The sequence below is a fragment of the Artibeus jamaicensis genome, unplaced genomic scaffold (assembly GCF_021234435.1).
Source record: "Artibeus jamaicensis isolate MK-2021 breed Jamaican fruit bat unplaced genomic scaffold, CSHL_Jam_final contig_464, whole genome shotgun sequence".
NCBI classification, from domain to species: Eukaryota; Metazoa; Chordata; class Mammalia; order Chiroptera; family Phyllostomidae; genus Artibeus; species Artibeus jamaicensis.
This window is the reverse complement of record NW_026521842.1, coordinates 12,893,429-12,909,155: the sequence shown is the minus strand read 5'-3', so window position 1 is coordinate 12,909,155 and position 15,727 is coordinate 12,893,429. Positions and strand designations below refer to the sequence as shown.

Genomic DNA, 15,727 nt, shown 5'->3' with positions numbered 1-15,727 from the left:
TGTGTTATAATAAAAATGATGGCTTAAACATCATGGGTAAGCATTAGTCACGTACAAACGTGTAGCTGGTCATGACCTCGAACCTATGCACCTGATATATGTAACAATATTCAAGGAAAGAACTTGTTTGTATCTCTCAGATCAGCCAAGACCTCTGCAGGGTTAAGAAAGCCAAGGAGGCTAGAAGTGAAAATTGTGCTAGATGAAACTGTTAGAAATCCAAGGCCGAAGAACATTTTGCTTTACGTCTATCGGACACTTAATCTACAGGTAACTTTCACTGTAACATTTTCAATAAATGCAAGAGACATTATTTACTAATACCAGATACAAGCCTGGTAACTCAAGTAAAGGCCTAAGAGACTAATTCCATATGTAGTACAGAGTAGTATTTTTTCAAATTCAGATTGTAATAGATTGTGACTTCAATTCGGGGAGTCCTAACATTTCAAAAAATTACACATACTCAATGTAATGTAAGACAGAAAAATCAAAGTTCATCATGTATAGTAAAGGAAAATATTATTTACCAACTTTTCATTTCACTTCTTTACACACCTATATTCATGGGTGTACTAGGACACACTGTGAAATGTTTTCCTGACTATGAGCGGCAGTCAGTGAAGTCTGCAGGCTGCTGGGCTGAAGTGAATCCCTTTCGAACAATATAATGATTATAAGGCCAAAAACACGTTGTTTCAGCCTACAACCTCACTTTTTAAAAATCTCAACCCTCATTCAAAATATAGTTTATTTTGTGAAAAGCACATCGACAAGTGAAATAAAAGTGTTATGAAACAATATTTACTCTTACTATGTGATGCACTATAAAATTTTAATTTGATTTCACTTCTTGTAAATGATGATTGCAAACCACAGCTTAGAAACTTCTGAGCCAACTTCTGGAGAACTCTGTTCACATTACCCTTGTCCTTCCACCACTGCCTTCCTTGGTGTTTACATCACCTGCACTGTGGTAGCAAGGATTCAATCCCTTTCATTTTTTTGGCTCCTGTGTAACTACTACATGAGTTCTGCCACCGAGTGGCTTCAGAGGACAAGAAATACTTGGACTGAGAAGCAACTAAAGAGCATGGAGCCGAGGTGGACATCACTCCAGCTGCCTGTCCCTGCACTCACGGCCACGGCACTGCCTGAGAGCAGCCCCTCATGAAAGCACCTGCAGCTCGCTGCCTGAGGACTGAGGACTGAGGACAGGCGGAAGCAGCTGAGCCAGTGAAGGATAAACATCCCAGCCTCCTTGCCTTGGTTATGTTCTTCACTGCCTCCCTGAATTTCCCAGCGGGGCTGAGTACCAGCCACCACCAGCAGTTACCTGCAAACCCTACGCTGGCTTCCTTCCCACTTTTCACCTCCCAACTGGGGCTTCCTGGAATCACCTTTCACATTAACGACTTGCACTCACTCAAACCTTTGTCTCAGGGTCTGCTTCCAGGTAAATACAACTCTGGTGAGCACACCAGTGTAACAAAGTGTTATTTAGAGCCAGGGCTGCAGAGATGAAAAAGGCCTATCCTAGACAAGCTCATAACTGATAGAAAAACCAATGATTTTTTTTCAATGTAAAAAAAAAAACTTTACAGTTCAAAGCAATGACATAAGTATGCTTGGGGAGGGAAGGAAGAAGTGGCAAACTCTGACAGAAAGGTCAAGAAGTCCCTGTAGGTGACCTTTCTCCCCTAAACACCTCAAGGACACAGAGTTCCCCATGGGAGCCAGCAGGTGATCTGTGCTACCTACAGGGCGTGGTCCACATTCACTTCTCTGCAGGCTAGTGCCCTGGCTTCCGTATTTACTGTGAGGCTTTACGTCTCACACATAAGCTAAGAAGAAAGGGATTTTTATTTTCTCCAAAGAGAAAGAATTCTATTCTAGTCTTCAGCTAAAAATAACTCAAGTAATACGGAAAATATGAAAGAAGACTATGAAGTTCCTGAAAATGTGTTATAGAATTATCTGTGAATCAGCTTTGACCTTATTATGTTCCTTAGAGGTCCCCGGGGGATGGGAGTACTCAACCCGAATCTTCATCAGACGTTCTGAAGAACTGCTGAAATTTTCATTTACAAATTATTTCTTAGATGTAAGGTTTACTATGTGATCAGCCCTGTGATCGGCACTGTAAATCAGCACCTTTTTCAGGTTGATATAAAATGAGAGACCTTTGGCTAATTTCCCTTTGCATTTTCCACTTGGCAACTATTTCAGCAAAGGCAGGGCAGCAGCATGATTTCGTCTCTCAGGACAGGAGCCATGACAGCTGCAGTTAAGGTGACAGCTGCAGTTAAGGTGACAGCTGCAGTTAAGGTACGTACTCCTACCGACAGCAGCTTCTTCAGTGTGCCAGGGACACTTGGGCCTGGGCCTAGAATACTCACCCTGACCCAGCAGGGAGTGACGGCAGAGCTGAAGGCACGTTAGCCTGTGGTTTTTCTTGATCATTTTGCTTGAAGAAGGATTTGGCCTCTTTAGATGTAGCATCCACTTCCTTAGTCACCCTGTGCCAAGGAAGGAGATATTAAGTTTACAAAAGGAATACAAAGACAGAAACAAAATCGAAAAAAAAACCGGAATGAATGAAAACAAGGAAAATACCTACTGGGCCTTCAATAAGTTCTGGCTGCTGAGCTTTATGATTTCAAGTTTACTATAACAGTTCCAGATAAGGACATTTTCCCTCGCTAAATGAAATGATAATGCATGTAAGTTCCATCTCTCTAAAATCCCCCCCATTATTTTTGTCAGTATGAAACACCGCGGTAGTCACTACTGAATCACACACAGCCCTCCTGGGCTACTGGTGTGAAGGCTGGGAAAGGCCCTCCCACTGCACCTCACGTGTAGATTTGGACACACCCTGAAAGGCCCAGTACAAGTTGGAGTGGGGAGATGGAATATTGGGAGGAAAACACGGGTGTTATTTCAAAGAGAAAAGCAACAGTATAAACAATTAGAAACACTCTGTAGAAAATTCCCATTCTATACCCAAAACAAACCAAAAATGAAACAAGATCCCTGAAAACTGGCTAATTCAGCACTCATTTGGGAATGGACAAAAACTTTAATTGAGAATTCTGCCAACTTGAGATCTGCAAAAATTGCCCTCAATAAAATTGATGATCAAATAAGGAGTGAATAAGGATATTTATGGTACTTAAATTTTCAGATAAAAAAAGAGAAATGTCTAATGCCTGCCTAGTCTTGCCAACTCAACAAAAACATGAGGAATTTTCTTTAAATTCCAATCTATTAGTAGGAGGGTCAAAAATTATAGTCACTGTATTATGGATGTTCAGCCAGCTGATCCAGAATAAGACTGGCCAAGAAAAATGACAGATGAATCCTGTACATTCCACCTTTGCAGGCAGGTAAGCCTCTCTCTTCTCTCCTTACTTCTAGGCTTCCAAAACCAAATTTTCTTATCGAGAGCCATGTCACTCCTGCACTCAGTACAGTGTCACCCACAAAAGTGACAGAATAAAATGTGAGAGTTTTGTATTAAGAACCTGTACTTAGAAGGCCAAGTTAATCTCAAAGGGGGACTTAAAAAACAAACAAAAAACTGTCAGTCTCCTGCTCAAGCTCTTGTCTTGTGATGGCTCAGTGCTACCCAGAGAATCCAACGTAAGCTGCTGAACCCTGCCTTCACAACCCTCTAAAATCCAGACCCACTTTCTCTCACGTTTAATTTGTGTGTCTCTCACTCTCCCACATGAACCTCTCAATAGTAAGAGTCAAGCCCTGGCAGGTGTAGCTCAGTGGATTGAGCAAGGGTCTATGAATCAAAGGATCGCGGTTCAATTCCCAGTCAGGGCACATGCCTGGGTTGCAGGCCAGTTCCCAGCAGGGGACGCATGAGAGGCAACCATACACTGATATTTCTCTCCCTCTCTCCTTCCCTTCCCCTCTAAAAATAAATAAATAAAATCTTAAAAAAAAAGAGTAAAGAGTCAAAAATAAAAGCATCTGCATGATGGATGAAACCATCATTCAGCAAACATTCCTTCCCTCTTGACCAAGAAGATAATTTCCCCACCCCACTGATATCAAGCTTGGACATGCGACTTGTTTCAGTGGTCAGACACGCTAACTGATTTGACAGCAGTAGAAGTTTTGAATGTCTTTCTGTTCTTTCACGTGCCTCCTGACATCCTCTAGTGATAAAAAGAGTATGCCTCGGGCAGCTGCTCCAAGGGGGTGCAAGACGCCTGCTGCAGAGCTGAACCCCCCAGCAGCGTGGAACCGAGTCTAGATGAGCCGAGCCCCAGACAGCCAGAAACACACCAGCAACAAACAAATGCTTACTGGTGTATACCACTGAGCCCTGGGGCTGTCTATTCCACAGCGGTTCTGTAGCAAGAGCTGATATATTAAGTTCATGAGTGAGCAAAATTAGATTTTAAGGGGTTAGGTTACTTTTTCAAGACCAGCCAGATTTAAGTAGCAGTGCTGGAAAGAACCCTGCAGATGTGGGACCTGTGAAAAAGAAAATGACACGGCCTCTACCCTTAAGGGGCTCACGGTCTATGAGGGCAGCCCCCCATGAAAACCAGTCATGACAACATGTGATCTGTAGTAAGTGCCATAAAAGAAACATGGAAAAAGTGTAACTGTGGGAACCCCTCCGTCACGTCTTCGTGTCTGGTCCTATTCATCCGCACCAGGAAACGAGTTCTATAAACTGGTGCATTTCTCTCAGGGGCTCTGCTAATTGACAGAGTGATATTAGCAGGAGATTACTCAACCTAGAAGAACTCCACTTTTAACAAGCAATAAGAAGAGATTCAGCCATCAAAATATCTTCAAGTAGGAGTGGTCTAAATTGCAGACCACTCCTAATATACAAGAAGGAACCTTGACTAGAAAAGCCCCACTACTGGCTGTAGTTAATTCAAGTGCTATCGGCAGAAATTCCATGTTAAGTTCATTTTCACTTACTCAGAACTTCCTCAAAAGTCTTATTTAGGCAGAAACTTTCCATGACTGCCCTTTTCCAAAAGGTGAATCATTTAGGAAAGTTTGAGCTAATTAGCTCAGCTGGTTATGTGATAGAGAAGGATTAAAAAATACTATTTTTCCTCATTCCCCAAGGTTAATAAGCTATACATTTTTAAGTGGGGAAAATAACAAAACAAAAAGGTAAAGATCCGAAGTTTAACAATTATAATTAGAAAGAACTAAAAGACTAACTTGGTGCTATCACTACCTTATACTTACAAATTATTCCCAGTCATCACTAGCTCTTTCTCACATTTCTTAAAGATGCAGTAATGCTCTGAACTTGATATAAAGACAAAAAGAAAAAGCAGAATAATGACATACAGAGATTAAAAAATATGCTCAAATCTACATACCAAGTTTGTATCTGGTTGTCAGTTAAAATTCAGGCCTCCCAAGTTCCTACATAAGAGTTCCTTATGATATGTAAATTTAAGCATAAATAATTTAAGTAAAAAAAAATCCTGCCAAATTGCCGACTATTAACAGGGGTTTAATTTTCTTTAGAAGGCAGTTAGAGAACTTTCACTTGTCATGTTATATATCTCTGTAATGTATGTTTTTAAAATAAGCATATATTGCCCTGGCTAGTGTGACTCAGTGAATTGTCGGCCTGAGAACTGGGGTCTGGGGCCGGGGGGTGGGGGGGTGGGGTGGTGGTGGTAGTCATTGGATTCCCAGTCAGGGCACATGCCTGAGTTGTGGGCCAGGTCCCCAGTAGGGGACACGAAACAGGCAACCACACATTGATGTTTCTCTCCTCTTTCTCCTCCCCTTCCCTTCTGTCTAAAAATAAATAAATAAAACATTAAAAAAATAAAATAATCACATATTACTTTTGAATACATGAGTGTTGTATTCATGAAAAAGTGCTTCCCTACTCATCTTTGTTAGAAGAGACAGTGCTGCCCTCTTCTGACGAATCATAAAAATAGCAGGCTCCCTGAAAATGCATGCAGTATTTAAAATTACTATTCATTTGTTTTAAAAGTGAAATAGAAATTTGTGTTGGACAACAACATTAATAAATAGTAATAAGTCCACAAAATTTAATTTGATCAGTAAATGTAATGATTTCTTATAGTAACAGTTACCAGCTTTTCTTACTCTCATGTAGGGCCAATGGTTAAGTTATAATAAATCTTTCTTTAGATATCCTATATGACACATGGAAAATAATGCAAGCCAAGAAAAATTTCTGAAAATTTTAAACCCAGCCCTGGCTGGTGTAGCTCAGTGGATTGAGCGCCCGCCTGCGAACCACATGATCGCAGTTCGATTCCCAGGCAGGGCACATGCCTGGGTTGCAGGCCAGCTCCCAGCAGGGGATTCATGAGTGTTAACCATACAATAAGTAAAATCTTTAAAAAAATAAATAAAAATACAAATAAAAATTTTAAATCCTTTTATTTCCAACGGTCTATTACACATTTCTGTATTACTTTTGCAGGACTTCCCGTTACAGGTTTATCACCAGTGTTCTGCTACCCTCTACTGGACAACTTCTATCGTTTCCAGTGTGATTTCTGGTAGCAAAGTACATTATTAATTCACGTCATTAGGAATTACTCTGAAAGATGTAATTCCTACATTAAAGATGTTGCCGTAAGTGCTCTCACCACCACCAATCCTGGTTGTTACTGATGCAGCGCACTGAGGAGGACAAAACACCCACGTAGTATTTTTGTCTAAAGGGATTAATCTGACACTAATCACGAGGAAACAATTCAACAATACAAATTAAGGGACATTCTACAATACAAAAGGACTCAAAAAATATATGTCGAGAAATACAGAAAGGCTTAAAAACAGTTCTAATTCCGAGGAGGCTAAAAAAGACTAAATGTAGTGTATAATCCTGAACTGGATGTTAAGTGGAACAAGAAATAGAGTTACAAAGAACATTATTGGAATAACTGGGGGGAACCTAAACATTTATTAGAATAACTGAGTAGAATCATACATAGAACTACTTAAACAAAACTACCTGTTACTGGCCCAAGAAGAGATAGGTACAGAAGTAGTAAGTACTTAGAAATTTGTTTGCAATTTGACAGTGTCATAATATTCAAGACATGCTCAGTGGACTCACCACATGAAACAGGATGGACATCAATTACATACTGCCAAATTTGCAAGGTGCTTACAAACTATCAGTGTATTAGTCACGTGCAGTAAGACCACATTAGAATGTGGTCTAAAACCCCCAAACATGATAAACTAACACCCCAAAACATGATAAAATGTAAGCATTATTTTTTTAATTATAATTTTTTCAATTACAGTTGACATAAAATATTATTCCAGTTTCAGGTATACAGCATGGTGGTAGACATTTAACTTACAAACTGATCCCCCTGGTAAGTCTTGTACCCACCTGACACTAGACACAATTATTACAGCATTACTGACTATATTCCTCCTAAGCTGTGCTGTATATCCCTGTGACTATTTTGTAAGTACCAATTTGTATTTAATCCCTTCGCCTTTTGCACCCAGCCCCCAACCCCTCTCCTACCTGGCACTCAGTTTGTTCTCTGTATCTTTGAGTTTGTTACTGTTTTGTTTGTGCTTTAGATTCCATATGTAAATGAAATAATATGGTATTTGTATTTCTGCCTGACTTATTTCACTTAGCATAATACCCTCTAGGTATATCATCAGTTGCAAATGGTAAGATTTCATTATTTTTTATGGCTGTATATATTATATGTTGTATATATGTATATGTATATATATTATGGCTGTATATTACATACAATATATATCCAATCTACCACTTTTTTATCCAATCATCTGTTGGTGGACACATAAGTACCTTTCATATCTGGGATACTATAAGTAATGTTGCAATGAACAGAGAGATGACTATATCTTTTCAAATTAGTGTTTTGTACTTCTTCAAATTAATACCTAGAGGTAGGATTGTAAGCATTTATTTTTATAAATTATTTTTATAATCATTTAAATTATTAACAAAGTGTGACTTTTAAAATTGTACTTTAAATTAGTTAACTAGATTTTATACAGTAAAATTGATATTTTTTAAAATCCTAATTTACTGATGGCAAAACAAGCCTCATTGTTTTGTAAAGAAAACACATCTTAACTTCCAGCCAAGATGGAGGTGTAGGTAGACACACTGTGCCTGCTTGAACAACCAAAATTAAGGACAACAAAAATTTAGAAACAAAAAAAACAACAACCAGAACTGACAGAAAACTGAACTGTATGGAAGTCCAACAACTATTCAATCAAATTGGTAAGGGGGCTGAGTTGGTGGCTGGTGGAGAGGGGTCACAGTAGGAAAAAGTGGTAGCTGGTGGACCTGGGCACACAGGTGGCGGTTAGCAGACCCCGGACATGGAGAGGCAATGAGCAGACCCACTGAGGGCACAAGGCAGCTGGCTGACCATGGTCACACATTCGTGATAGATAAACCAGGTGAAAAAAGGGAGCGAGACAGACTGTACAACCCGGGGCCCCAGCGACAGGAAATAAAGCCTAAAAGCACTGACTGGAAACAGTTGTGGCCACTGAGGTGCCAGGAGAGACTCCCATCCTCACAGGACAGTTTGTTGGAGAAACCCACAGGGTTGTAGAACGTACACAAGCCCACTCACCTGGGAACCAGCACCAGAAGGGCCCAATTTGCTTGTGGGAAGCGGCAGAGGGGACCGAAATCCAAGAGAGAGCAGAACAAGTGCCACTGCTTGTTCTGACCCCGCCCCCACATACAGTGTCACAACCCAGTCACTGGATTACCCTGCCCTGGTGAACACTTAAGGCTCCACACCTCACTACATAACAGGTGCGACCAGACTCCCCCACCAAAAATTGGCTGAAATGGAAGAACAGATCAAAGCTCCAGAGCCAATAGTTTTAAGCGACCAAGAGATAGCCAACCTATCAGATGCACAGTTCAAAACACTGGTGATCAGGATGCTCACAGAATTGGTTGAATTTGGTCACAAATTAGATGAACAAATGAAGGCTACACTAAGTGAAATGAAGGAAAATGCACAGGGAACCAATAGTGATGGGAAGAAAACTGGGACTCAAATCAATGGAGTGGACCAGAAGGAAGAAACAACCAAACAGAAAAGAATGAAGAAACAAGAATTCACAAAAAAATGAGGAGAGGGTTATGAACCTCCAGGACATCTTTAAATGTTCCAATGTCCGAATTATAGGGGTATCAGAAGGGGAAAAGGAACAGCCACCAGTAGAAAACTTATTTGAACAAATAATAAAGGAGAACTTCCCCAATCTGCCAAAGGAAATAGACTTCTAGGAAGTACAAGAAGCTCAGAGAGTCCCAAAGAAGTTGGACCCAAGGAAGAACACACCAAGGCACATCATAATTACATTACCCAAGATAAAAATGAAGGAGAATCCTAGAAGCAGCAAGAGATAAGGGGACAGTCACCTACAAAGGAGTTCCCATCAGACTGTCAGCTGATTTCTCAAAAGAGACCTTACAGGCAAGAAGGGGCTGGAAAGAAGTATTCCAAGTCATGAAATCCAAAGACCTACATCCAAGATTGTTCTATCCAGCAAAGCTTTCATTTAGAATGGAAGGGCAGATAAAGTACTTCTCAGATAAGGTCAAGTTCAAGGAGTTCATCATCACCAAGCCCTTATTATCTGAAATGTTAAAGGGACTTATCTAAGAAAAAGAAGATAAAAAACATGAACAGTAAAAAGATAGCAAACACACACTTATTAACAACCACACCTAAAACAAAAGCAAACTAAGCAAACAACTAGAACAGGAAAAGAACCACAGAAATGGAGATCATATGGAGGGTTAGCAACAGGGGAGTGGGAGGAGGAGAAGGGGGGAAAAGGTACAGAGAATAAGTAGCATAGACAGTAGGTAGAAAATAGACAGGGGGAGGGCAAGAACAGTATAGAAAATGTAGAAGCTAAAGAACTTACGACACATGGATGTGAACTAAAGAAGGGGAATGTGGGTGGGAGGGGGTGTGCAGGGTGGAGGGGAATGGGACAACTGTAACAGCACAATCGATAAAATATATTAAAAATAAAAAAAAAAGAAAACACATCTTTTCTGAATGCAGCAGTAGTAATAAATCACATGATGGTAATGGAAATAATTCCAAAGGAATGAAGGCCAACCAAGGTCACACTGCTTTTTCGCTTCAAGCCCTCTCCTACTGACTGTGGTCTGTTGATCATGCAGCACTAAAACCAAAGTGAGTTCTCTGCAGTGATGCTTCAGCTAACGAAGCATTTACATACAAAACATAAGGACACGAGTTCATATTAAAAGAATTCTGAAACAAAGAGCAGTGAACTAAAAAGTCAACAAAAGTAGATGCAAAATCCCACTCATTAACACTGGTACATTGCAGCCTTCAGAGGAAAGAGCACTTTTGGTTACTAACCAAAACAACAAACAGAAAAACAGTGCCAAGGCCCTAGAAAAGACTGTATCAAATATATCTGCTTGTGACAAAGACGGCAGTGCAAGCCCTGACCAGGTGGCTCAGATGGCCGGAGCATCACCCTGCACACCAGAAGTTTGTTGTGGGTTCCATCCCAGTCAGGGCACATACCTATGTTGCAGGTTCCATCCTGGGTCAGAGTGTGTATGGGAGGAACCTGATCAATGTTTCTCCCTCATGTCAGTGTTTCTCTCTGTCTCTCCCACCCTCTCTCTAAAATCAAATAAACATTTCCTAGGGTGAGGACTAAAAAAAGGTCGTTCGAGCATAACTTTCCAATACACCATAGCTTGACGTATTCAGGATCTGGCTTATGGTAGTGAAAACTGGAATAAAGTTAGCAAAGTGATGTCTCAATGCAATTTAAAGAATGTCATATCACTTCTAACATGACAATTATTATGGTATATGTGTGATTTAAACATGGGGATGATATAAAGGATTCTTTTGTCAATTTCTTGCTGACAAACATACCTGACACTCATCTGTGTGATAAAACTAGGGTCACACTGTCAACAAATGTAATGTGAAGTCTGAGTGTTCGGAGAAGCACGTTCCAATGGCACAGCTGGTGAAACAGAGAAACAATTTAGATTAAGGAGCATGTGCTAGAATAGAAATTAACACACTGCTTCCTTCATCAAGAAAAGTCCTACTACCAAAAAAATCTTGCTACAACAGTAAAAATAATAAATTATTTAAGGTTAATGACTTAAAATTTTAAACGACTCTCTTTATATGTGATAAACTGAAAGCTGATCATAAAAGTGTATATGTTATGTTGTGTGCTAAGGTATGATGGTTATGAGAGAGAAAAATGATGTTGAGAATGATGAACTAGGAAATAAAGTGTTTCTGAAAGAAAAAGTAACCAGCTGCTTCTCAACTAAACAGTAAAACTTGCTTATTTCTCTGATACCGTTGGTTTTTAATAATCTTAGTACTCCCATGCAAGGAGTTTTTCAGTAGTAAATAAAATATAAGGGTGAAAATGAAAGTTAAGAAGCCTGGAAGAACAGAGTTTCTACAGATTAACATGTTCCACAGAAGGTCTGGAACTGTGTTTTCTATCAAAATAATATCCACAAACAGGAAATTCATGCCTCTAGAATTTTTTTCCACTGAAACATAACTTAAATCTAATTATAACTTGACAGGATAAACTCCTGGAAATGGACACCGATAAAGCACTGCAGATGAACTCTGAAAACACAGTATCACTGGCTTCAATTTAGATTAAAAAAGGGAAAATCCGGAACTCAGTGAAATGGCTTTCAAAGCTATACTTCTATCTTCATGAAAATATCTCTGAGATGAATTGCTTCATGATGAATTTTTTTTTTAAGGAAAAAACCAACAAGGAAGTAGTTTACACGCACACTGTCCTCCAGGAGCACTGCCGTCAGCAACCCAATTTAGATGATGAATGAGCACCAAAAAACCTATTTTGTCTCATTAAAAACTAAAAATTAATATACAAAGTGTCTAGATGTTACCTACTGAGAATTGATACTTTAGACTGTTTTGATTACAGAATAAAAAGGTATAACTATAACACTGATTTCCTGTATCAATCTCATACTCACTTTCAATGAACAGTATATATAGTTATAAAATTCTTTTCCTATCTTACGTTTATTTTGACTATGTGTACTGAATTGTAATTATATGTCTGTTAAATTTTATTGTTAAAAATTTGAGCTTATATGTCATATATCTTTTTACTTTTTTTTTCTGTTATTCAATTTTATTGTACTTTACAAAAGCATTGGTCTGTAACAGGTTGAAAATTGAAAATCAGGGTCCTTCATCTCAGAGTTTAGATAATAATGCATTATTATCTGCATTAATGTAAAATTTACTGACTATGAGAGTGATAGTGTACCTCAAAGGAGAATGCCCTTGTTCTTAGGAAACAGTGTTGAGGTATTTAAGAGTGAAGTAATTCTCTAATGTCCACAAGTAATTCTCAAATGGTTCAGCCACAATGAAAAGAGAAATACAGGTGGAGGTGAAAGAGACACTGACAAGTAGTGAGTCTGCGTGGAAGGTACATGGGTGTTCCTTGTAATGCTATTCTTGCAATATTTCCATAAGTGAAATGTTTCAAAAGAAAAAGTTGAGGGAAAAATTTTTAAATAATAAAAAGTTTTGCCCTATACCATTTATAAAACTAATAATGCCAAATTCTTTTTCCCAAGATGTATTTCTAGATGAAATAATTGGTGAAAAGAAGATATTTTTAAGAATTGATTTTAGTCCTGGCCGGGTGGCTCAGCTAATTGAAGCAGTGACTCATCCACCAAGAGGTTGGGGGTTCAATCCCCGTTCAGGGCACATATCTAGGTTGCGGGTTTGACCCTCAGTGGGGGAGCATATGGGAGGCAACCAATCAATGTTTCTCTCTTACTCTATCCCTTCCTCTCTCTCTCATCAATAAACATATTGGGTGAAGATTTTTAAAAAAGAATATCAATTTTAGGGGAAATTATCTTTTCAGAGAACATTCAGGTCTAATTAATTACTGTCAAAGAAAATAAATGCGACTACCTAAAAAAGTATTGATTGAAAAAAAAAAGTATTGATTGGCACTTCATCTGTTCTCATTTAGCTATAATTTAGAGATCTGCTGTGTTCACATAATAAAACTTAAGTAAGTAGGAAAGAGGAAACTCTGAACATGTGGCTCTTACCTGGAACAGCCAGGAGGTTATTAAGTCCCTACTGTTTTTCTGAACCGGTAACAAACCTCATGAATTAATTTAAAAAATAATATATATATATATTTTAAATAATATTAAAGTGAGGAAATAATACTGGAAACAAACTTCTCTCCTGGCACTTTAATTTTTACCTGATTTCATAGGCTTCACAGGGACTCACACTTCACAGTTAAGGGAAGTAATAAAGGGAGAAACGACATAGCCGAGGTTACAAAACATGACTATGTGAAACCATATACTTTACTCTGACATGTTCTTGTTTCTGTTCAGCCAACCACTTCATAATATCCAAAAACTAGATTTTCTTGTGTTCTCAGATAGTTCATGGAGCCACTGTTTTCCTTGAGTTCAAATATAAGGCTTCCAAATATTACAATGGGTTGGGATGAGGGCAGATGACTCATAACACATTTAGAAAAATGCTCATTTTTTAAAGAACTACTGTATTTTACCATGTATAATGTGCATGTTTTTGCCCACATTTTTGAAGGAAAAATAAGGATGCATATTATATATGGGTAGTACTAATTACATATCTACGCAAATGTTTTTAATTCTTTTATTTATGCTTATGTGTTAAAAGCATAACTCTAGAAAGCAATAATGATATCCATATACAAAATAATACTCTGGAATACAATACGATACTCGGTTTTGTTTCTAAATATAAATAACTGAATTAAAAATTAAAACAACAGATACTTTCCCTGAAAGTTTCTGCCAAAAACCTGGGTGCACATTACACTCGGCAAAATACGGAAGTTTCAAAGTTTGTGAAGGTCATCTTACCTGACTTCTTCACCAGCAAAATCAAACACCTTGGTGATTTTAACTTTCTCTGTTTCTTTAGGTTTCTCTAGCTCTTCTGCTTTGACCGACAATTTATTTGAACTTGTCTCTTCAGTCTCCTCTCTTTTCTATGAAAAAAGTAAGAATCAGTTTCACTTAAGGATGAAATCTAAAAGAACCATTCAATCATGCTGCTTATGGCTATTTCTAAACGTTTCATCCCTAAAACAGTTAAAGACCTATTGAAAATTTATTTGATTGAAAAAGCTTGTTTTTCCTTCCAAAGGGAATGCTTTGTTTTTCGCTCAGTTAGAGTCATTTACTATCTACAGCCCTGGCTGGTGTGGTTCAGTGGACTGAGTGCTGACCTGCAAACCAAGAGGTTGCTGGTTTGATTCCCAGTCAGGGCACAAGCCCGGGTTGTGGGCCGGGTCCCTGGTTGGGGGTGTGTGAGAGGCAACTGATTCCATCACAACAATTCTTCTCTCCCTCTCTTTCTCCCTCCTTTCCCCTTTCTCTGAAAATAAACAAATAAATTGAATCTTTTTTAAAAAAGGCATCTATGTAGTCTATTTTCTACTGTAAGCTTCAAATTGGTTTGTAAACTTTTAAAAAATCTATCTGGAGGATTTCTGGTCAAGATGGAGGCATAGAAAACATGCCTCATCCTCACAAAACTACAGCAATAATTACAACTAGACTCCAAAACAAGTACCACCCAGAACTGTCAGAAAATAGAGCTGTATGGCAGTCCAACAACCAAGCGTTTTAAAGCCACCACGCTCATCCAGATGGGTGGAAGGGTGGGCAGAGACACACAGGGGTGGGGAGGTGTGGACAGGCACAGAGACACAGAACACGCAGTCCCACATCCACTTATGGTGGATAAAAATAGGGAGGGACACCTTAGGAGCGAGGGATCCCAGCCCAAGACCAGACCAACGAGCCCAGCCCAGGGTTCCAGTGCCAGGAAGGTTAAATCCCTGTAACTTCTTGCTATAAAAATCAGTGAGGGGTGGGGTGGCAGAAGAAACTGCAGGATTCTCTGGAGACTCCTCTTAAAGGACCTACAATTGACCTAGGACTTACATGGACTCATTCCCTCTGGGATTCGGCACCAGGAAACCAGCTGGAAGGGCACCAGTGGCACACAGGGAGAAAATGAAGTGACTGGCAACCAGGTGAGTGATGGGAGACAGCTTCCTTCTGGGCAAAATCCAGAGGCCAGACAGCGGCAATGTCCCCATCCAAGCCCTCCTCACACAGAGCAACAGAGTGGTGACACAGTTGCCCCACCTTGGCAATTACTGAGGGCTCCACCCCATACAATTGACAGGTGCAGTTTTCTACAATTAGGACAGGGAGTCAAAGCAGCTCTACTTAATACACAGAAACAAACACAGGGAGGCTGCCAAACTGAGGAGGCAAAGAACATGGCCCAAATGAAAGAACAGAACAAAACTCCAGCAAAAAAACTAAATGAAATAGAGATAAGCAAAACACTAGATATCAGGATGCTCAAGGAACTCACTGAGTATATCAACAGCATAAAAAAGACCTGGGCAGGAATGAGGGTTACATTAAGTAAAATAGAGAAAAATCTACAGGGAACCAAGAGTGGAGGGGATGAAGCTGAGAATCAAATCAACAATTTGGAACATAAGAAAGAAAAAAAGCTATCAATCAGAATAGTAAGAAGGAAAAAGAATTCAAAAAAATGAGGAT

At 39.2% G+C, this 15,727-nt stretch overlaps 1 protein-coding gene across 2 annotated transcripts in view; it reads right to left on the bottom strand.

The window, feature by feature from the left end:
- The window catches only part of CFDP1 (craniofacial development protein 1), a 114,802-nt gene that overhangs the window by 81,988 nt on the left and 17,087 nt on the right, over positions 1–15,727 (bottom strand). For both annotated transcript variants that reach the window (XM_037144755.2, XM_037144756.2), the window contains exons 4-5: positions 14,003–14,130; positions 2,400–2,519 (exon numbers count right to left, since the gene is read on the bottom strand). In XM_037144755.2, coding sequence (XP_037000650.2) covers positions 2,400–2,519; positions 14,003–14,130 — 248 coding nt within the window. The remainder of the gene's footprint in view (positions 1–2,399; positions 2,520–14,002; positions 14,131–15,727) is intronic.